Below are 22,546 nucleotides of genomic sequence, written 5' to 3' on the forward strand. Positions count from 1 at the left end.
GTGCACAGAAGTCAAGAATTGAGGTTTGGGAACCTCCGCCTAGATCTCAGAAGATATATGGAAATGCATGGATGTCCAGGCAAAAGTTTTCTGTAGGGGCAGAGCCCTCATGGAGAACCTCTGCCAGGGAGGGAAATGCAGAAGGGAAACGTGGGGTCAGAGCCCTCACACAGAGTCAGAGTCCCTACTGGGGCACTGCCTAGTGGAGCTGTGAGAAGAGGGCCACTGTCCTCCAGACCCCAGAATAGTAGATCCACTTACAGCTTGCACCCTGAGCTTGGAAAAGCCGCACTCAACACCAGCCCGTGAAAGCAGCTGGAAGGGGGGCTGTACCCTGCAAAGCCACGAGGTGGAGCTGCCTAAGACCATGGGAACCCACCTTTTGCATCAGCATGACCTGGATGTGAGATCTGGAGTCAAAGGAGATCATTATGGAGCTTTAAAATTTGACTCCCCTGCTAGATTTTGGACTTGCATGGGCCCTGTAACCCCTTTGTTTTGGCCAATTTCTCTCATTTAGAATGGCTGTATTTACCTGATACCAGTACCCCCACTGTATCTAGGAAGTAACTAGCTTGTTTTTGAATTTACAGGCTCATAGGTGGAAGGGACTTGCCTTGTCTCAGATGACACTTTGGACTTTTGGATTAATGCTGAAATGAGTTGAGACATTGGGGGACTGTTGGGAAGGCATGATTGCTTTTGAAATGTGAGGACATGAGATTTGGAGGGGCCAGGGGCAGAATGATATGGTTTCACTGTGTCTCCATTTAAATATCAACTTCAATTATATCTCCCAGAATTCCCACGTATTATGGGAGGGACCCAGGGGAGGTAATTGAATCATGGGGGCTGGTCTTTTCCATCCTAATCTCGTGATAGTGAATAAGTCTCATGAGACCTAATGGGTTTATCAGGGGTTTCCACTTTTGCTTCTTCCTCATTTTTTCTCTTGCTGCCATCATGTAAGAAGTGCCTTTCACCTCCTGCCATGATTGAGGCCTCCCCAACCATGTGGAACTGTAAGTCCAGTTAAACCTCTTTTTGTTCCCAGTTTCAGGTATGTCTTTATTAGCAGTGTGAAAATGAACTAATACAGACTGGAAGCCTTGTGACAGGAAAACTGAACATCTGAGACATCTATAGGAAAAAAAGATCTGCTTACATCCAGTCCTTAGAGTTCCAGTAGACTGATTTATTGACCAACAGCATTGCTCCTCCAGCTCCATTCCAGGAGACAGGCACCCCAGAAGTAGCAGGACTGGTAGACATCACTAGTATTGTATATGCGTTGTGCATGTATGTGTGTTGAGGAAGAGGATGGGGAAAACAATGATGGTGGTCACCAGTAAGATGGGACCCAGGAAGGGACTGCAAGTCCAGGCCCCATGAACCCCCCCAAAGAATGCCCCTCCTCTTGGAAATAAAAGTGGTTCTGGATCCAGGGAGATCAACAGTTGCAAGCTGATATTAAGAGTTGCCTATTGGATCTGTTCTAAGGGGTATGTTATGTGAAGCCAAATTAATGAAGTTAGGAAGTCACATTACAAGTTGATGGGTACTTTGTTTCATCAACTTGTAGAATTTCTTCCTTTTGAACCTCTTTACTGGGTGTTAGCTGGTGACTTAGTGGTAGGGATGTGGAGGCTGTCATAGGCCCGTCTCCGCTCTTGGGCCTGAAGGGAATCCTATGTATGCGGCAGTATACAAAGTATGCAGGGATGGGGAGGATGACAATGGCAAAAAGGGTGATCATCAAGAGCAGTGCCCATGGTGGGTATGGTCGAAGCACCTCTTTTGACTGTGGAGAGATGGGAAAAGGGTTCAGAATATCAAAATCCCCAAGAGAAGAGGAAGAGTTGTGGAGGGGAAGGATGGGTGGGGAACCAAAGCAGAAAACCCATGAGTCTTCGGGCAGTAAGAGAATGAGATGACTGGGTTCTTTCACCCAGAGTGAATTGAAAGGTCTGGCCCCCACTCCCAAAGGGGTTCTGGGTCCTGGGGGAGGCTCACAGTGCTTGAGTCCCAGGACATGTAGGTGATCGGCTTCATACAAAGATGAACCATCGTGGTCACAAAGATGATTAGCAGCACAACTGGACACAGATGGGGCCACAGCCAACCAAAGACGGGAGAGATGGGGTGGCCCAACAGGATCGTCAGGTCTGCAAGGAACCTGGAGAAGGGCCACCAGAGTGTGGGATGCCCAGTTAGGCCTCACCACCTTGGAGGCAGGGCCAGCCCAACCTTGGCATCTTTCAAACATTCTATTGTATCTCTAATCTCATTTCATCTCAAGTCTCAAGTCTTGTCTTCTCTCATCTTCCCCCTAGTCAGTCTGTCTTCTATCCTAACCCAAGAAACTTTTCCAAACACCCCTCTCCTGCTCAAGAACTTTCCATGGGTATCCAATGGCCTCAGGAGAAAGGCCAAGTCTCTTTCATTCATCCCATAAATATGAGAATGTCTATGATGTGCCAGGAACTCTTCTAAGTGCTGGATATCCAGCAGTGAACAACACAGATAAAAGAAAGTGGCATTTGGCCCTTGGTGAACTTATCTAGTTTATTTCAGCCACCTATCCAGTCTCCTTTAGTACATATTCTCAATCTCAATAAATATACAAGTGGGGTCTTTTGGTCTAGGGTGCCCATCACCCTATCTCCACCTATTCATCTGTCCAGGCTCTGCTCAAGCATCCTCTTCTCTAGGCCACCTTCCCTAACTCTCCAGTCTTCCTTATGCCCCCGGAGTTTCCCTGGCTACCTCTACTATAGACTTACCACCGGGTACTGGGATTTTCTGCTTATATACATCTTTCTCTTTGGACTCTGAGCTCTTTGAGAAGAGTATCTCAATGTAAGTCATTCATATCCCAGTACCACAAGGCTTTCCTGACACAAAGTCTCAAGAAAATGTTTGTTGGGTGAGTTAATAAATGAGTTCATAAGTGAGCAAACTGACTCCAAGAACCACTATCAGATGAAAATGCTGAGGCTTTCACCCCTGAATTATACCAGGAACTCTTCTAAGTGCTGGATATCCAGCACTGAACACAGATAAAAGAAAGTGGCATTTGGCCCTTGGGAAACTTATCTAGTTTATTTCAGCCAACTATCCAGTCTCCTTTAGTACATGTTCTTAATCTCAATAAATATACAAGTGGGGTCTTTTGGTCTAGGGTGCCCATCACCCTATCTCCACCTATTCATCTGTCCAGGCTCTGCTCAAGCATCCCCTCCTCTAGGCCACCTTCCCTAACTCTCCAGTCTTCCTTAACTAACCATCTGTGCCCCCGGAGTTGCCCTGGCTACCTCTGCTATAGACTTACATTCCACAGTTATATCTTCCAGGTCTCACTCCCAGATTATCTTGTTCTCTTTCCCAGGTAGCTCTACCTTCCAGAATCAGACCACTTCTCTTAATCCACAACTCTTCTACTTTTGACCAAGCCATTCTTAGCTCTCACTTGAAATATTACATAGCTTTCACCAGGCGGGGTGGCTTACGCTTGTAATCCTAGCACTTTGGGAGGCTGAGGCAGGTGATCACAAGGTCAAGAGTTTGAGACCAGCCTGGCCAACATGGTGAAACCCCGTCTCTACTAAGAATACAAAAATTAGCCGGGCGTGGTGGTGCATGCCTGTAATCCCAGCTACTCAGAAGGCTGAGGGAGGAGAATTGCTTCAACCCGGGAGGCGGAGGTTGCAGTGTGCTGAGATCGCACCACTGCACTCCAGCCTGGGCAACAGAGCAAGACTCCATCTCAAAAAGAAAAAAAAAAAAAGAAATATTACATAGCTTCCAACTCTTATCCTGGCTTCACTCTTGACTCTTCCTGGTCTGTTCTCCAGACAGCAGCCATAGATACCTTTTTAAAAAACAAATCTAATAATGGCACTCCCACCTGAAAATGTCATTCTCCTACTCAAAACCCTCCAATGCTTCATCTGCCATTCTGCATACAAAGCTGAGTCCTATCGTGGCTTACAAAACCCTACATGACTTGGCCACCATCACTTCTCTAGCCCCATCTCCTAATATCTTCTATTCCAGCCTCTCTGACTTCCTTGTTTCTCAAAAACTCTAGGCATTATGCTTCCTCTGGCCTTGGTAATTTCTGTTTCCCTGCAGGGAGCACTTTCCTCAAAATCTTGTCATGACTCCCTCCCTCCTATCATTCAGGAGTCTGCTCACATGTCACCTTATCGGAAGGGCCCTCCCTAAAGTCGTATGTGACTTGGTGCCCACACACACTCCCACTATGGGCCATCTGACCTCACCCTTTGATTCTTCCTATCGCCTGTATTTATTCTCAACGTTTTTATTCTTTATTTGCTAATTTGGTTATTGTCTCTCTAGACCACTAAAATGTAAGCTTTCTGAGAACAGGAATACTTCTTTTATTCAATGCCCCTATCCCTGATGACTAAAATAGTGCCTGGCACATATTCAGCACCCAAAATACATGTGAAAATGGATGAATGAATAAAAAGATTTCCCAGAAGACTCTGAAATTAAGGGTCCCTATGTCACACTAGGTGGGTTGACAGTAGAGGCAACAAGAAAGGGGTCACCCTTCCCTATAGTCCCATGCTTTGTGAGAACCTGGGCTTAGGACATCACCTCCTGGCCCCATAGGCCCAGGATACAGCCATGGTTTCAAATACGACAATGACGATGATGGGGAAGACTATCCAGTAGTCACTCAGCAGTCTGATGAAGTAGCTGCCTGAAGGTTGAGTGAAGAAGAGGCCGCACACGAACATGAGCAAAAAGACTCCCACTGGAGAAAACATGAGATCTGGATCAAGGTTAGAAGTCAGGGCTGGGTGACAAGGGCTAAGTAGAGGTCATAGACCAGGGCTGGTGGCAGACCCAGTGGTACCCGGGCAAGGTGGCTTACATCTGTAATCCGAGCATTTTGGGAAGCCGAAGTGGGCAGATTCCTTAAGCGCAGGAGTCTGAGACCACCCAGGCAACATGGCGAAAGCCCGTCTCTACAAAAGCTACAAAACTTAGCCGGGCGTGGTGATGCACGCCTATGGTCCCAACTACTGGGGAGGCTGAGGTGGGAGGATCCCTTGAAGCCAGGAGGCAGAAGTTGCAGCAAGCCGAGATCACACCACTGCACTCCAGCCTGGGCTACAGGGACCCTGTCCCAAAAAAAGAGTCCCAGTGGTGTCAGGGGATCAGGGTCATTGTTAGGAGTAGGGCCTAGGTCAGAGTACCTATGAGCAGCTTTGTATGTTTCCTGAAGAAAGAGAAGGTGTCCTGGAGTGGAGTAATGATGCCCTGCATAATCCCTATTGCGCTGCTCAGCCCCATGGCCAGCAACATCAGGAAGAAGATAAAAGACCAGAAGACAGACGGAGGAAGGAAGGACATGGCTTCAACAAAGGACAGGAATGCAAACTTTGGGCCCTCGCTAGCCTGCAAAGAGAACAAAGAAGTGTTAAAGTGTCATTGAACTAAACAATAACAAAAAAATATAGACAAGTATACATTCTATCTTCCCTGGAAAACTCCTGAAAATCCCTGGATCACTGAGAAAATCAGATGTCCAAGCTAACCCCCTGACATGGAAAATCAATCCACCTAGCATTATCCATGGAAGGCCATTCCGCAAACTATAGTACTTTGTATTACTGAGAGCCACAGATGATTCTGGTGCTTCCAGGATTTTTGCTGGTGCTAATAAAAGCTAAAATTTCTGTTGTGCTAAAGGCTTTCAGGAACTCTAGGCTCCCCCCTCAGCTATGTTTACTGACCTTAAGAAACTGAGTCTCTATGTTGCACTCAGTCACCTCACGGAGAACCATGCTTTTGATGTGCTGGGGAAGGCCACTGAGCCAGGCATTGTAGATGGAGGTTGGGTTGTAAAGCAGGTTGACAGGGGGCTTGGCGTCAGGAGGCAGTTTCCCTAGGTTTATCAGCTTTAAAAGTATTTCAGCATTCCTGGGGATAGAGGGTTGAATCAAATCGAACCATTTGGCCCAGTAGGAGATAGTCTCCTTTTCCCTTATCTTCAAGATAAAAAAGGCTATCACTGGCTTAGCATTACTGATCTGGGTAAGATAGAGCCTGGGATGAATCCTAGAAGGCACCCGCCTTCAGGGACGTGAATTCGTTTGCGTGATCCTGGAGAATTTATGACCATGGGAGAGCCTAGGAGAAGCATTTTCTACAGTCTTCTTGGGGACTCTGTGGTCTCTGCTCTAGTGATGGGGTTTCTTATTCACTGTCTACCTTCCCTCTCCACTGAGACTAACGGGTAAAAGCCAACTTTCTAAAGTTCCTATTACAGCATGTCCGGGAGCACACAGACTATGATCATAATGTTCCCATGGAGTCGTGCTGTGTGACAGCAACTGCTGGTTCGACTTTTTGATGTGAGCCCTGCTGACCATTTTGGCCTCATATGTCCCTATGGCCCTCTTCACATTCCATGTTCTGGCCAGATTTAACTACTTACCGTGTCAGGGCCCATCATACCCCCTCACACACAATACCAACTCCACCCCCACCACCATTCTTCACTTGGCTAACTCCTACAAATCCTTAAAAATTCAGCTCATTGATCGAGACCATCCTGGCCAACATGGTGAAACCCCGTCTCTACTAAAAATACAAAAATCAGCTGGGCATGGTGGCACGTGCCTGTAGTCCCTGCTATTCGGGAGGCTGAGGCAGGAGAATTGCTTGAACCTGGGAGGCAGAGGTTGCAGTGAGCCAAGATCGCGCCACTGCCCTCCAGCCTGGGCGACAGCGAGACTCCATCTCAAAAAAAAGAAAAAATTCAGCTCATTGCTCTGTAAGAACTGCAATGGACAGCTTGCCAAGGTTCACTGATAAAAGCAAAAGGCAAGCAAGTAGAGTTTGATCACATTTTAGAAAATAAAATACTATATGCTATTCCAGTAATAAGCTAGAGATTTGAACCAATTTTCTCATTGGAAATAATTTAAAAGGCTGGAAGATATTTTTAAATCTTCTAACAAAATTAAAATGTTGACAAGATAATAAGGAATTATCAGGCAAACGTTGAAGTACAGGCAAAGCAGTGGAGAAAGGGGACTTCCAAAGATACTTTGTCCCAAAGATGTATGCCAAATACAACAAACTGGACCTGCAGTTTCCAATTTTATGACTTTTCAGATACAAAAGGGGGCCATGGAGGCCAGATATAAAACACCAGAGCCTGCCCAAAATAAGGATCAGAATAGAAGTTCCCCTCTTAAATCTGACACTTCAAAGGGCTACACCTTCACAATAAAAATGAAGCAGAAGCTTGCTCCTGGCCCTTCTACACAACTGGGAATGCAAGGAAAGCTGTTTCAGAAATGATCTACAGATTTGATGCAATCCAATTAACACCACAGCAGGATTTTTATTTTCTTTTTCTTTTTTTTTTTGAGATGGAGCCTCGCTCTGTCGCCCAGGCTGGAGTGCATTGGTGCGATCTCCACTCACTGCAACCTCCGCCTCCCAAGAATTCGAGCGATTCTCCTGCCTCAGCCTCCCAAGTAGCTGGGATAAGCGTGCGCCACCATGCCCAGCTAATTTTTGTATTTTTAGTAGAGACAGGGTTTCATCATGTTGGCCAGGCTGGTCTCAAACTCCGGACCTCAGGTGATCTGCCCGCCTCGGCCTCCCCAAGTGCTGGGATTACAGGCATGAGCCACCACACTCAGTCTGGGAAGGTAATTCTAAAATTTTCTTGGAGAACAAAGATCTACAATAGTCAAAACAATTTTGGAAAAAAAATAGCACAGTTGGAGAACTCATACAATTTGATTTTAAGGTTTACTATAATACCTTAGTAATCAAAGCAGGGAGGTATTGGTTTAAAAAAAATAGACATGTTAACTAATGATACTGAGTAGAGCCCAGAAACATATTGTGGACAACTAATTGTCAACGAAGATACCAAGGCAGCTTAATAAGAAAAGGATAGTCTTATTAACAAATAGTGCTAGAACAACTGAATATCTAAATAGAAAAAAATTTAATCTTGATCCTTGCCTCATACCTTATACAGAAATTTATGTGAAATAGATATCTAAACAGAAAAAGCAAAAGCTTTAAAACACAGGAGAAAAATCTTTGCAACCTTGGCCAGGCGCAGTGGCTCATGCCTGTAATCCCAGCACTTTTGGAGGCTGAGGCAGGCAGATCACTTGACGTCAGGAATTCGAGACCAGCCTGGCCAACATGGTGAAACCCCGTCTCTACTAAAAATACAAAAATTAGCCAAGCGTGGTGGCGGGCGCCTGTAGTCCCAGCTACTTGGGAGACTGAGACGGGAGAATCACTTGAGCCTGGGAAGCAGAGGCTGCGGTGAGCCAAGATCGTGCCACTGCACTCCAGCCTGGGCAACAGAGTGAGACCCTATCTCAAAAAATATATATATATTTGCAACTTTGAGGTAAACAGAACTGTCTTAGGATGTAAAAAGCTCAAAACATGAAAGAAAATTGATAAATTGGGCATCATCAAAATTATGTCTTTTCATCAAAAGGCTTCATTAACGAAAGACAAACCCCAGAATGAGATATAATATCCACAATATGTACAACTGACAAAGAACTTGCATTTAGGATATATAAAGAATGCTTACAACTCAATAATTTCACCGCCCAAAAAAAACCCTGATTTTTAAAATGGGCAGTAGACTTGAAAAGATACTTTACAAGACAAGCTCTGTAAAAGGCCAATAAGCACTTTCCAAGGTAGCCAACATTAGTAGTCCTGAGAAACAGGCAAATTAAAATCACAATGGCGTACCACACCACACATCTGCCAGAATGGTTAAAATTAAAAAGCCTGATGTCATCAAGTATTGACAAGGATGTGGGACAACCAGAACTCTCATACCATACTAGTAAGAATGGAAAACTGATTTAAAACCACTTTGGAAACAGTTCCACAAATTCTTATGAAATTAAACATACTGTTACCACATAACCCAGTGACCCAATGATCCTTCTCTTAGGTGTTTATCCAAGAGAAATGAAAACATATGTCCATACAAGGACTTGTACATGAACTCTCAAAGCAGCTCTACTTGAGACAGCCCTAAACTGGAAACAACTCAGATGCCTATGAGTAGGAGAATGGATAAAGAAATTGTGGTATAATCATAAAATGGAATAATACTTAGGAATAAAAAGGAAAGAACCTCCAATACATCCAGTATCATAGATGAATACTAAAAACATGCTAAGTGAAAGAAGTCAGATATAAGAATGCATATAGTATGATTCTACTTACTCTGAAGAAAAAAAAAGACAAATCTAATCCATGATGATAGAAAACAGATTGGTGATTAATTGGGGCCAGGAGTGAGAGGAACATAGGTAGAAAATATGAGAGTTTCTAAGACCTAGATGATATAGTAAAAAGGTCTAACAAATGAGATGACATGGCCAGTGAGTCAGAGACAATATGTGAACAAACAATGGCTGAGAATTTTTGGAACTAATGAAAAAAGTAATCCATAGATGCAAGAAGCCAAAAGAATCCCAAGCAAAATAAAAAGAATTCCCCATTAGATATATTACAGTGAAGGTGTAGAGAAACAATGTTAAAAGGTACCTGTGCATTGGCAAATAATTTATGAATTAAAAGTCCTTAAAAGCACTTGCAACAACAAAAATTGACAGACAAGTGGGATCCAATTAAACTGAAGAGCTTCTGCACAGCAAAAGAAACTCAACATGAAGGAGAGAAAATATTTGCAAACTATGCATCCAACAATAGTCTAATATCCAGAATCTATGAGAAACTTAAGTAATTTGATAAGCAAAAAATAAATAACCCCATTTAAAAAATGGGCAAAGGACATGAACAGATACTTCTCAAAAGAAGATATACATGCAGCCAACAAATATATGAAAAAATGCTCACTGGTGTGTTTCTCGCCACACCAATCAGAATGGCTATTAAAAAGACAAAAAATAACAGATGTTGGTGAGGCTGCAGAGGAAAGGGAATGCTTACACACTGTTGCTGGGAATGTAAATTAGTTCAGCCACTGTGGGAAGCAGTTTGGAGATTTCTCAAATAACTTAAAAGGGAACTACCATTCAACCCAGCAATCGCATTACAGGGTCTATATACCCAAAGGAAAATAAATCGTTCTACCAAAAAGATACATGTACTCATATGTTTATCACAGTACTATTCACAATAGCAAAGACATGAAATCAAGCTAGATGCCCGTCAATGGTAGACTGGATAAATAAAATGTGATACATATATACTGTGGAATACTATGCTGCCATGAAAAAGAACAAAATCATGTCCTTTGCAGCAACATGGATGCAGCTGGAGGCTATTATCCTAAGTGAATTAACATAGGAATAGAAAACCGGCCGGGTGTGGTGGCTCACGCCTGTAATCCCAGCATTTGGGAGGCAGAGGCAGGCAGATCACGAGGTCAGGAGATCAAGACCATCCGGCTAACACAGTGAAACCCCGTCTCTACTAAAAATACTAAAAAATTAGCCGGGCATGGTGGTGGGCACCTGTAGTCCCAGCTACTCGGGAGGCTGAAGCAGGAGAATCATTTGAACCCAGGAGGCAGAGGTTGCAGTGAGCCGAGATCACACCACTGCACTCCAGCCTGGGCAACAGAGCGAGACTCCATCTCAAAAAAGAAAGAAAGAAAAAAAAGAAAGAAAAGAAAAGAAAGAGAGAAAGAAAGAAAGAAAGAAAAAGAAAGAAAATCAAATACCACATATTGTCACTTATAAATGGGAGCTAAACATTGAGTGCACATGGACATAAAGATGGCAGCAATAGACACTGAAGACTACTAGAAGGAGGAAGAACGGAGGGGAATGAGGATTCAAAAACTACCTATTGGGTACTATGCTCACTAGCTGGGTGATGGGATAATTCATACCCTAAACTTCAGCAACACACAATTTACCCATGTCACAAACCTGCAGATGTACCCTCTGAAACTAAAAAAAAAAAGTTGAAAAGGTAAGAAAGGTTGTTTGTGAAAAAGACAAATTACCTTCAAACTGACAACTGAATTCTCAACAGCCATAAAGAAAGCTGGGGGCCGGGCACGGTGGCTCATGCCTGTAATCCTAGCACTTTGGGAGGCCAAGGTGGGCGGATCACAAGGTCAGGAGATTGAGAACATTCTGGCTAACATGGTGAAACCCCGTCTCTACTAAAAATACAAAAAATTAGCCGGGCGTGGTGGCGGGCGCCTGTAGTCCCAGCCACTCAGGAGGCTGAGGCACAAGAATTGCTTGAACCTGGGAGGCGGAGGTTGCAGTGAGCCAAAAGCCTGGGTGACAGAGGGAGGCTTGGTGTAAAAAAAAAGAAAGAAAGAAAGAGAAAGCTGAAAGATAGTAGGCTATCTTCAATGTGCTAGGAAAAAAAAAAAAAAAAGCACTGCCAAGCTAGCAATCTATATCCAGATACAACAGATTTCAAAACACAGTGAAAGATATTTTCAGAAAAGAAAAGTAGGGAATTGGCCACTAGCAGACTATCACTAAAGAATAATTTAGGCTGGGCATGGTGGCTCACGCCTGTAATCCCAGCACTTTGGGAGGCCAAGGCAGGTGGATCACCTGAGGTCAGGAGTTCAAGACCAGCCTGGCCAACATGGTGAAACCCCGTCTCTACTAAAAATATAAAAACTAGCTGGGCGTGGTGGTGGGTACCTGTAATCCCAGCTACTTGGGAAGCTGAGGCAGGAAACTGCAGTGAGCTGACACAGTGCCGTTGCACTCTAGCCTCAGCGACAGAGTGAGACTCTGTCTCAAAAAAAAAAAAAAAAAAGAGAGTAATTTAAAGGATATTCAAATAGAAGGAAATCCCTCATGGAAGGGCCAGGATGCAAGATAGAATAAAGATCAAAGAAAGCAATAAATAGGAAGTAGTACATCTAATTGAACATTAACTATATAATAAAACAATAATATCTTTGCATTTTAGCAAAATAATATGAAATAAAAATACATGAGGTGCATGCTTGTAATCCCAGCTACTCGAGGGGCTGAGGCAGGAGAATCACTTGAACCCAGGAGGCAAAGGTTGCAGTGAGCTGAGATTGCACCACTGCTCTCCAGCCTGGGTGACAAAGTAAGACTCCGTCTCAAAACAAAACAAAACAAAACAAAACAAAAACATGATATAACATTCAAATGTAAGTTAGGAATGCATGTAAATGGATATAAAGAGTTTTGGAGCCCTTATCTTGAGAGACAGTGAAGTACTGATTACCTTTAGACATCGATAAATTAAGAATGCATATTGTGAATTCTGGGGAAATCACTAAATCACTGAAAGAACAGAAAACAGAGTGGATAACTTCCAGACTAGTGGAGGAAAAAAAAAAATGGAATGATAAATAACTACTAAGTCAATCCAAAAGAAGGCAAGAAAAGAGAAAAAACAAAATACAGACCAGGAGAAACAAATAGCAAAGTAAGATGGGAGACAGAGCCAATTATTTCCTATCATGATGGCAGAGAAAGGGATCCAGCCTCCCTTTCTCTATAAAGAGCAACAATTTGGCAACTATCCTTGAACAAAAATTACTCTGGGCCGGGTGCGGTGGCTCATGCCTGTAATCCCAGCACTTTGGGAGGTTGAGGTGGGAGGATCACTTGAGGTCAGGAGTTCGAGACCAGCCTGGCCAACCTGGGGAAACCCCCGTCTCTACAAAAAATACAAAAATTAGCTGGGCATGGTGGCGCGTTCCTGTAATCCCAGCTACTTGGGAGGCTGAGACAGGAGAATTGCTTGATTCTGGGAGGCGGAGGTTGCGTGAGCCGAGATCAGGCCACTGCACTCCAGCCTGGAAGTCAGTGAGACTCCGTCTGAAAAATAAATAAATAAAATAAAATAAAATAAAAATTACTCTGGAAGAATTGAGAAGTCGGCTTCAGCTGACTTTTAGTGGGAGAAAGAACCCTAGAAAAACCCACACAGAAAGGATGGAAAGAACAATTCCATTTTGCCCACATCACCCCATCCCCCGAGCCAGCACTGCTCAGCATGGAGAGGGAATTCCCTGGCTCGCATAACCCTCTTTCAGGGATAATGAGAGCAGGCTGTACCATCAGCTTCCCCAGTGTTTTGGGACACTGCCCAACCAGCTTCAGTTTCACTCCATTCACATTTCCGTGGGGACTGGCATTGCCGAGACATACGGAGATAATGGGGAACCAAGAAGTGGGACAGGCTGTCAGTATCAGCCATGCTGGTGGGAGCCACAGCGCCCCCTAGTGGCCTGCTCAACACGGGACTCTAGCAGACTTCTGTACTGAGGACCTCAACAGCACTCCTGGCCACTGTGCAGCTCCCCACAGTTTTCACCACCAAGAACACCTTGGTGTTACCAATGGCTGATGCCAGCACCATTTTCTGCAGAGGAACCAAGCAGCTTTCACAACTGAGGAAACCAACTGCCAGCACTGCAGCAGCAAAAGCCCTGTAGTTTTTTCCATCTTCACAGTCTCCAGGTGCCTGGCCCTCTAATTTCTCCTTCCTCTGTCCCTGAAACCACCTAAGCTGTTCAATACCATGGTCACCCAGACCAGACCCAGGGACTCACCCCAGTGGCCATCGCATTCTCTGGGTGCCTAAGCCAATACCCCTCCTCTATGGAGTCACCCCAGCTGCTGCCTCTACAAGTGCTCTGAGCCAAGGACCCAGCACAGCTACCATGCATGTGCCTGCACACAGCCATGCCTCCCCATCCCCAGGTTCTAACTCCAGCATCACGTTTGCACCCTCAGCTAGGCCCCGCGGCTGCATGTGCACACACGCCTCCAGCTCAGCCCTGCAACTGCCCACGTACATGCAGATGGCCTGACCTCTGTGGCCAGACTGCAGCAGGCCCCTGCAGTTAGGCACAAGCTGTCAGCCCCCACTGCCACATGCATGCTCTTAGTCAACCCCAGCCCCTGCCTCTGACTCCACCCCTTGCCACCATTAATGAGCCTGCAACTAGCCTCTGCTGCCATGCTTGTGCCTACAGCCAGCCTCTACAGCAGAGTGTGTGCACACCGACCCCAGCCTCCACTGCTGTGAGTCCTGGCCCCTAGATGCTAGGCAAGAGGCACAGCTGAGGTCCCAGAAAACTCTGTGGGAGGTTCACAGCCACTGTGGACCTCCCACAGCTGTTGCCCCCAAGGACCATGCAGGTGTCAACATCACAGCCCCCAGCTGCCTGTGCTAACAAGACTCTGTGTCCCTCCAACCTGGACCCACCACACGCACCCCCACCCACAGTTGGCACTCTGTGCCACTGGACCCAGTGCCAGAGAGCACCACTCTTCTCCCCAAAAAAAGCATTTGAAGTTAATGCTTCTTCAAATGCTTTTCTCAAGACTATAAAAATCATGAAGAATTGGAGAATCATGACAACACCAAAGGAAAACAATAAACTTCCATTAGCTGACTCCAAAGAATTGCAGATCCACTAGCTGCCTGACAAAGAATTCACAATAATGGTTCTAAAGAATCTCAGTTAATTATAAAAGAACACAGAAAACAATTTAACAAAATCAGGAAAACAATAGAACAACGAAAGAAGAGGCTAAACAAAGGCACTGAAAACATGAAAAAGAACCAAACAAACATTTTTGAGCTGAAGAATAACAATAAACAAAAAATACAATAGATGGCTTCAACAGCTGACTAGAAAAGCAGAAGAAAGAATAAGCAAATTCAAAGACATCATTTTAAATCATCCAGTCAGAGGAGAAAAAGAAAAAGAAATGAAGATGACCAAAGAAAGTCTACAATATCTATGGGAGGCCATCAAGAGAACATTTACATAACAAGATTTACAGAGGAGAAGAGAGAAAAGGACAAAGTTTATTTTCAAAAATAGCTGAATACTTCCCTAATCTGGAGAAAGATACAAACATCCAGGTACAAGAAGTTCAGAGGTCTCTAATAAAATTCAACCCAAAGAAGAGTTCATTGAGACATATTATAAACAAATTATTTAAAACTGAAGACAAAGAATTCTGAAAGCAGAAAGAGAAAAGCATATCACATATAAGGGAGCCCCAGTACAAGTATCGACACATTTCTCAACAGAAATCTTGCAGTCCAGGAGAGAGTAAGATGATAAATTCAAAGTGCTGAAAAAAAATCTGACAACCAAGAATACTTTAAAAAGTATGTAGGCCGGGCAGGGTGGCTCATGCCTGTAATACCAGCACTTTGAGAAGCCAAGGCAGGCGGATCATGAGGCCAGGAGTTCAAGACCAGCCTGGCCAATATAGGGTTTAGTAGAAACCCTGTCTCTACTAAGAATACAAAAATTGGCTGGGCATGGTGGCGCCTACCTGTAGTCCCAGCTACTTGGGAGGCTGAGGCAGGAGGATCGCTTGAACCCGGGAGGCGGAGGTTGCAGTGAGCTGAGATCACGCCACTGCACTCCAGCCTGAGTGACAGTGTGAGACTGTCTCAAAAAAAAAAAAGAAAAAAAGCCACACCATTAGAATAGGTCTCATCTAACGCCCTTCAGTCATTTGATTTATACAAGTGATAAGGTTTGGGGCACAAAACTATTATCATATTACTATTAATTTTACTTTATATTTGCCCTTTTTAAAACTTTGTATCTGTCACTTGTTAAATTTCTACAGAAGTACAACTCCTAACAAAATAATGCTGGCCCAGCCAAACACTTTGAGATGATAACAAAAGACTATGGAACAGACAAAACTGAACTTCATAATGAACCTCAGATAGACTTAGCCTAAGAGATACTCCCTTCAAATGTCCCTTGTTGCTCAAATGTGGCTACAAGAGTTTGACACTGACTCCAAGTCACCCATCATTCCCCTCAATGTGACATGAGACCAGCAACTGGGATAGGCCCATCATGACATTGAGGGACAGGAAAACCCAAATATGAATGATTGATCAGTGATGCTTTTGGAGAAAGATCTTGATCAAAAGAGGAAATGTGAACGTTATCAGAATAAAATGGAGTCACTAATGCTAAGAAAGCCCTAGCAAATTGAGCCAAGGAAGGCCATGAAGAGAGGGTTCTCACACTTGTATGTCTGATTAGAAAAACAACTACAAAAACTATAACCATGCATAAAGGCCATTGCAACCTTACACACACAAAATATTCCTGCAGAAACATCTGCCCAACAAACGCCTATCCAACCTTGGACTGGTGTCACCCTTGTTATTGATCTCTGTAGTCAAGGAAAATTATTTCAAAACAATTATGTTATCCTCCTCATTTTTTTCCTTTAAAAACCTTTGTCGGCTGGGCGCGGTGGCTCAAGCCTGTAATCTCAGCACTTCGGGAGGCTGAGGCGGGCGGATCACCTGAGGTCGAAAGTTCGAGACCAGCCTGACCAACATGGAGAAACCCCGTCTCTACTAAAAATACAAAATTAGCCAGGCGTGGTGGCACATGCCTGTAATCCCAGCTACTCGGGAGGCTAAGGCAGGAGAATCGCTTGAACCTGGGACGTTCAATGCACTCCACCAGGTGGGAGAAAAGAATTTTAATATATACAACTGGAAAATGACTACATATCCAGAGCATATAAAGAACTCCATAGAAAAAGACAGATCATCCAATATATTTTTTTTAATGGGCAAAAATGAACTTGACCACACATTTTGCTTTAAACTATGACAATACAAGTATTTGCATGAGTGAGGTAATGAGAACTTCCATACACACATTTCATATACATACAATTATAAATTGGCACAGATACTATGGAAAGTAATTTGGCATCATCTGTGAAGCTGTAGATATATGTGGTAGATTGAAGAAATACAGCCACAATATTTTGGAGCTCCTCCAATTAAGAGGTAAAGTCTATTTTTCACCTTTGGAATCTGGGGTAGCTTTTTTACTTCCTTCAACCAAGAAATGTAGCAGCAATGGAAGCAGTCCTATACTTCGCTTCAAGACACTTTGCTGAGTCTGCCTTTGTGCTCTGTGAGCTACCATGTGAAGAAGACCAAACTAGCCCCATGGAGAGGCCTCATGGAAGAGAGCAGCCCTTGCTGGCCAGCCAATTGACTACAAACAGGAGTGAACCCAGCCACCACCACTTAAAGAAGAGCAGTGCCGGCCGGGTGTGGTGGCTCACGCCTGTAATCCCAGCACTTTGGGAGGCCAAGGTGGGTGGATCACTTGAGGTCAGGAGTTTGAAACCATCCTGGTGAACATGGTGAAACCCCGTCTCTACTAAAAATACAAAAATCAGCTGGGTGTGGTGGCTGGTGCCTGTAATCCCAGTTACTCGGGAAGGTGAGGTGGGAGAATCGCTTGAACCCGGGAGGCGGAGGTTGCAGTGAGCCGAGATTGCACCATTACACTCCAGCCTGGGTGACAAAAGCAAAGATCTGTCTCAAAAAAAAAAAAAGAAGAAGAAGAAGAGCAGTGAGCAGCGCCATCCCTGCTGGGCTCAGCCCCCAGCCAACCCTCCAGCTAAATGCAGCCATGTCAGTGAACCCATACAAGCCCAGCAGAAGAGCTTTCCAGCCAACCCGCAGAATCATGAGATAAATCATTGTTGTTTTAATCCATTTACTTCCAGAGTGATTTGTTACCCAAGAATAGACAACTATGCCCCAACAATCTAACTCATATCCCAGAAAAATGTGCACATATGTAGTACATCAGGAACATGCATAAGAATGTTTGCAGCAACATTGTTTTAATAGCATAAAACTGGAAAGACTACAAATGTTATCAATAGTTGAATGGATTTTTTAAAACTGTGGTATATTCATATACTGAAACATTATACAGCATTTTAAAAGCACAGATTAGGCCTGGCACGGTGGCTCATGTCTGTAATCCCAGCACTTCGGGAGGCCGAGGCGGGTGGATCATGAGGTCAGAAGACCAAGACCGTCCTGGCTAACACGGTGAAACCCTGTCTCTGCTAAAAATACAAAAAATTAGCCGGGCATGGTGGTGGGCACCTGTAATCCCAGCTACTTGGGAGGCTGAGGCAAGAGAATGGTGTGAACCCAGGAGGCAGAGGTTGCAGTGAGCCGAGATCGCACCACTCAACTCCAGCCTGGGCAACAGAGCGAGAGTCTGTCTCAAAAGAAAAAAGAAAAAAAAAGAGCACAGATTAAAGTTATACACAATATGGATAAATATTACAAACATGTTGGATGAGAAAAAGAAGGCACAAAAGTAAGCAAAGAGAATGTATATATGAGGGAACAAATAACTAAACATATTGCTTTATATAAGTGGACAAATTATATTGCTTAGCTATGCATACATAGATGATAGAATATAAAGAAAAACATTAATCACTATCCTTAGTTCTTTGTTTTTTTTTTTCTTTTTTTTTTTGAGAGACAGTCTCACTCTGTTGCCCAGGTGGAATGCAGTGGCACAATCTCAGCTCACTGCAGCCTCCACCTCCCAGGTTCAAGCAATTCTCCTGCTTTGGCCTCCTGAGTAGCTGGGACTACAGGTGTGTGCCACCACGCCCGGCTAATTTTTGTACTTGTTAGTAGAGATGGGGTTTCACCATATTGGCCAGGCTGGTCTCAAACTCCTGACCTCGTGATCCATCTGCCTCAGCCTCCCAAAGTGCTGGGATTATAGGCATGAGCCACCGCACCCGGCTTGTTTTTCTTTACATTTGATCATCTATGTATGCGTATCTACTAAGCAATATAGTAACCACTATCCTGACTTTTATGATGGTTACCTCTGGGAGGCAGTAAAGAGATTATGATTAGAAAAAGATACACAGAGAGCATCTAGGGTTATTCTAGTTCTTAATACAGGTGATGTTTACTTCATGGTTCGTTACACAGTACATTGTTTTATATACTTTTTTCTTTCTTTTTTTTTTTTTTTTTTGTTAGAGGCAGGGTCTTGCCCAGCTGATTTCAAACTCCTGGGTTCAAGCAATCCTCCCACCTCAGCCTCCCTAAAAGCTGGCATTACAGGCGTGAGCCACTGCTCCCGGCCTTGTTTTATGCATTTTTCCATATGTAGGTAATAGCTCATAATAAAAGGTTTTTTTGAAAATACACAAAAAAACTACCATTACACTCCCACCAGACTGGCAACAATTTAAAAGTCCAACCAAGTTTAATCAAGTGTTGTGCAAAAAGTAGAACAAATGGAAGTCTCACACATCCCTGATGGGAGGGCAATGCATTACGCCACTTTGAAAACCAGACAATATATGATAAAATTGAAGGGGAGCACACCCTACTCAGCAATTCCTTTCCTAACTATATGCTGTCAAGAACTCTTGCACACACACACACGTATATTCCCAGGCATCTTCTAGAAGAAAATGGTGGTTATTTGTGAGGGTTAGGATTACTAGGAGAGGTCGGGCGCGGTGGCTCACGCCTGTAATCCCAGCTTTTTGGGAGGCAGAGGCAGGAGGATAGCTTGAGCCCAGGAGTTCAAGACCTGCCTGAGCAATATAGTGGGACCCTGTTCTCAAAAATTTAAATTAAAAAAAAAAAATCTGCTGGGAGACAGAGGAAGAGGAGGAGGAAGCAAAAAAAAAAAAAAAAAGAAAAAGAAAAAGAAAAAAAAAAGATTACTGGGAGAAATTCAACTCAGGGTTGCCTCCTCTGGAAGGCCCCATCTGACTAGTCCAGACAGAATTAATGGCTCTGTCTCCTGTCCTCACCCATCACTTCAGTTACCAGTTAGCACAAGTTTTTGGCTGTCTCATTCTCCTTTCCTTCCCCCTCCAAAATTGAAAACTTAATGAAACAAGGACTGTGGTCTGATTCACCTGTCCAAGTCTCTGTTGTATAGAAAGAACACTTTCTAAATGTCTGTCTGATGGATGTTTTTGGAATTAATGCCTAAAAATAAGAAAAATAAGAAACAGGGGTGATCAGACAATCAAGGTTCTAGTACAGAGAATCCTTTTGGAGTTTCTGCTAGATTGACAGAAATCCCCAATTCAGGAGTTAACAGTTAAGAATGGGGGCCTTAGGGCGCGGTGGCTCACGCCTGTAATCGCAGCACTTTGGGAGGCTGAGGCAGGCAGATTATGAGGTCGGGAGATCGAGACCATCCTGGCTAACATGGTGAAACCCTGTCTTTACTAAAAATACAAAAAAATTAGCCGGGCCTGGTGATGGGCGCCTGTAGTCCCAGCTACTCAGAAGGCTGAGGCAGGAGAATGGCTTGAACCCAGGAGGCAGAGCTTGCAGTGAGCCGAGTTCGCGCCACTGCACTCCAGCCTGGGTGAAAGAGTGAGACTCCATCTCAAAAAATAAAAATAAAATAAAATAATGGGGGCCTTCTACTTCTCCATTTTTCCAAGGATAGCCTTGGAAGTCTCTGTGTGGTATGGTCTTGGATGGTATTTTGTTGTGTATCTGGGATTAGAGAAGCCTTCAATGTTTGCCATTTTTAGTACATCCCTGTTAGCATAACCACTCTGAGGTGGATAGCTGGCAATCTCTGAGTTTGAAGATTTATTTGTAGGGTGGCAAAAGGCTCTGAGAAGGATAATATATGATAGGAGATTCTATTGTCTCCATTTTTAGCTATGGGGAAGGTAGAGGGCTTGCAAGTGCACCCAAGGTTGAAATGTGTGAACGTGGGTCTTTGCAGCACCTTTAAGGTTAGGGTCTCAGAGTTTTAAAGTTCCCTGGGGCTGGGACCCTTAGCAAAGGGGCCGGCCTTACCTCTCACAGCAGCGATGTGTGATGACTGTCGCCCAGAAGCCCAGGACACAGAAGTTGAAAGATGTGAAAATCAACAAAGTGAGCAGGTTTATCACAGACACGAGAAAGGCATCACTGAGACAGTTGTTGGACTGCGGCATGTAGGAGGCTAAGGAGGCAACGGAGCCAAGGCCTATGCCTGTGTTAGACAAAACTTGACCCCCTGCTAGAGACCACACACTCATATTGTACACATCCGATATCTAAAAGAGAGAAGACAAGCATAAGGGGGTTGTAAAAGAAGAAGCAGAGGACAACTATAATAGAAATGTTGCAGGGAGGAGAGAGGGAGATACAGAAGTAAAGAATGGGGAAAGGAAGCTCTAAGAATAGGCAGCTGTGGTGCCCTACAAGGCCTGACGGGGGAGTGAGGAGATAGATTTCACCTTGGCAACCACCAACTGTTGAAGGCCAAATTTTGCCCCTTCCAGGAGTAGAGTCCGGATGAAGAAACCGACAATGATGAAACAGGGGAGCAGTACCAAGACATAGATTACCTGAATCGAGAGTGGGACATATCAGCAACCGTGTACCAGTAGGGGTCAACCAACAGTTAGGAGGGATCAAAAGTTCTGAGTCAGAAATGAGTAGGAGTTAGAAGAAAGCCTTCAGCAAGAGTCAGGGGCTAGGGGAGTAAAAGGCCAAAGGAGTAAGAGATTAGGAGATCAACAAGTAACAAATTGAGGTAAGGGCTAAAGCATCTGAGAATTTCAAGGAATCCAATACTGGTGGCTCACCTTCCCAGTGGACTTGAGCCCATTGATCATGAAAGCACCAACAAGACACCAGCAAAGAAAGAAGGGCAGGACCAGACTGTAGACTGGTGACCCGCCATCCTCGATTCTGTCTGAGGCCTTCAAGGCCTGCTGGTACCAGAAGTATATGGAGGGTGTTGTCCGTTCACATTCAGGATCTGGGGGGACCTGGCTTTAGACATGCCTGCTAGACAAGGTACCCCCTCTTCTTCCTTATCCCCTCCCCCACCTCCCTTTTCTCTTTCCCTCTCCCATTTCTTTTTCCTTCTTCTTCCTCTTCCTTGTCCCTCCCCACTCTCTCCTCTTCCAAATTCCCTTCTACTTCTACTTCTCCATTTTTCCCTTCTCTTCTTCTTTCACTTCCTCCTCACCAAAGCCACTAGAGTTCATCGTTAAGGGACATTTCTCCCATGGAACGGGAAACTGGAAGGACTGGCTCATGTAGAAGATGATCCAGGAATTGACCACATTGAAGTACAGGCCGAGGATGAAGCACACCTGGGGGCCAAGGAGGATATGGTTGGGGAGGAAGAGCAGGGACAGGAAAAGGGAGGGGATTTGACAGAGGATTGGGGAACCAAAGGGATCTGACCCATGGAGGTATTCACAGGGCGCATTTCAGGAGGAGGGTTGGGATGGGGGTGGGGTGTAAAAGTCAGGCCTGGGCAGCCATGGGCTCCTCACCATGAAGCTAGAATACCCCACACCACCAATCCAGGGGGCAATGATCTTCCATACACCCATGCCACCCTGACGCATGCTCTGACCAGCTGCCATCTCCAGGAAGAGAAGAGGAACCCCGACCAGGAACAGCATGAAGATGTAGATGGCAGCGAAACTGCCTGTGAAGAAGATTCAGGAGGGACTCTGAGAACCATGTGGCCTTTCAGTGCCTGGACTCCAGGAGCCCAGGAAAACATTCTCCCTACCAGCGACCTCTTCCAGGGCCACAGGCATCAGGGCTCACCCATGTCTACATCCCTCACGGTCCCAAGTGTCCAGTCCTCTGGCCCCCAAATCCTGGAAGACCCAAGTACCTAGTTTCCAGCCCATCTTGGGCCCAGGCCTCCAGCTTTGCC

The 22,546-nt window shown here is 44.7% G+C and overlaps 1 protein-coding gene across 10 annotated transcripts in view; it reads right to left on the reverse strand.

The window, feature by feature from the left end:
- Positions 1–1,174: 1,174 nt before the first annotated feature.
- The window catches only part of SLC6A16 (solute carrier family 6 member 16), a 50,856-nt gene continuing 29,484 nt past the window's right edge, over positions 1,175–22,546 (reverse strand). For 8 of the 10 annotated variants that reach the window (XM_063802063.1, XM_054673156.2, XM_024351552.3 and 5 more), the window contains 10 exons: positions 22,152–22,309; positions 21,839–21,965; positions 21,450–21,625; positions 21,099–21,209; positions 20,674–20,915; positions 5,772–5,958; positions 5,232–5,433; positions 4,627–4,786; positions 2,014–2,176; positions 1,175–1,801 (listed from right to left, as the gene is read on the reverse strand). In XM_063802063.1, coding sequence (XP_063658133.1) covers positions 1,532–1,801; positions 2,014–2,176; positions 4,627–4,786; positions 5,232–5,433; positions 5,772–5,958; positions 20,674–20,915; positions 21,099–21,209; positions 21,450–21,625; positions 21,839–21,965; positions 22,152–22,309 — 1,796 coding nt within the window. In that variant the 3' untranslated portion in view covers positions 1,175–1,531. The remainder of the gene's footprint in view (positions 1,802–2,013; positions 2,177–4,626; positions 4,787–5,231; positions 5,434–5,771; positions 5,959–20,673; positions 20,916–21,098; positions 21,210–21,449; positions 21,626–21,838; positions 21,966–22,151; positions 22,310–22,546) is intronic. The other 2 variants (XM_054673154.2, XM_063802061.1) reach the window with 1 other exon arrangement.

The sequence above is a fragment of the Pan troglodytes genome, chromosome 20, assembly GCF_028858775.2.
Source record: "Pan troglodytes isolate AG18354 chromosome 20, NHGRI_mPanTro3-v2.0_pri, whole genome shotgun sequence".
Taxonomy (NCBI): Eukaryota; Metazoa; Chordata; class Mammalia; order Primates; family Hominidae; genus Pan; species Pan troglodytes.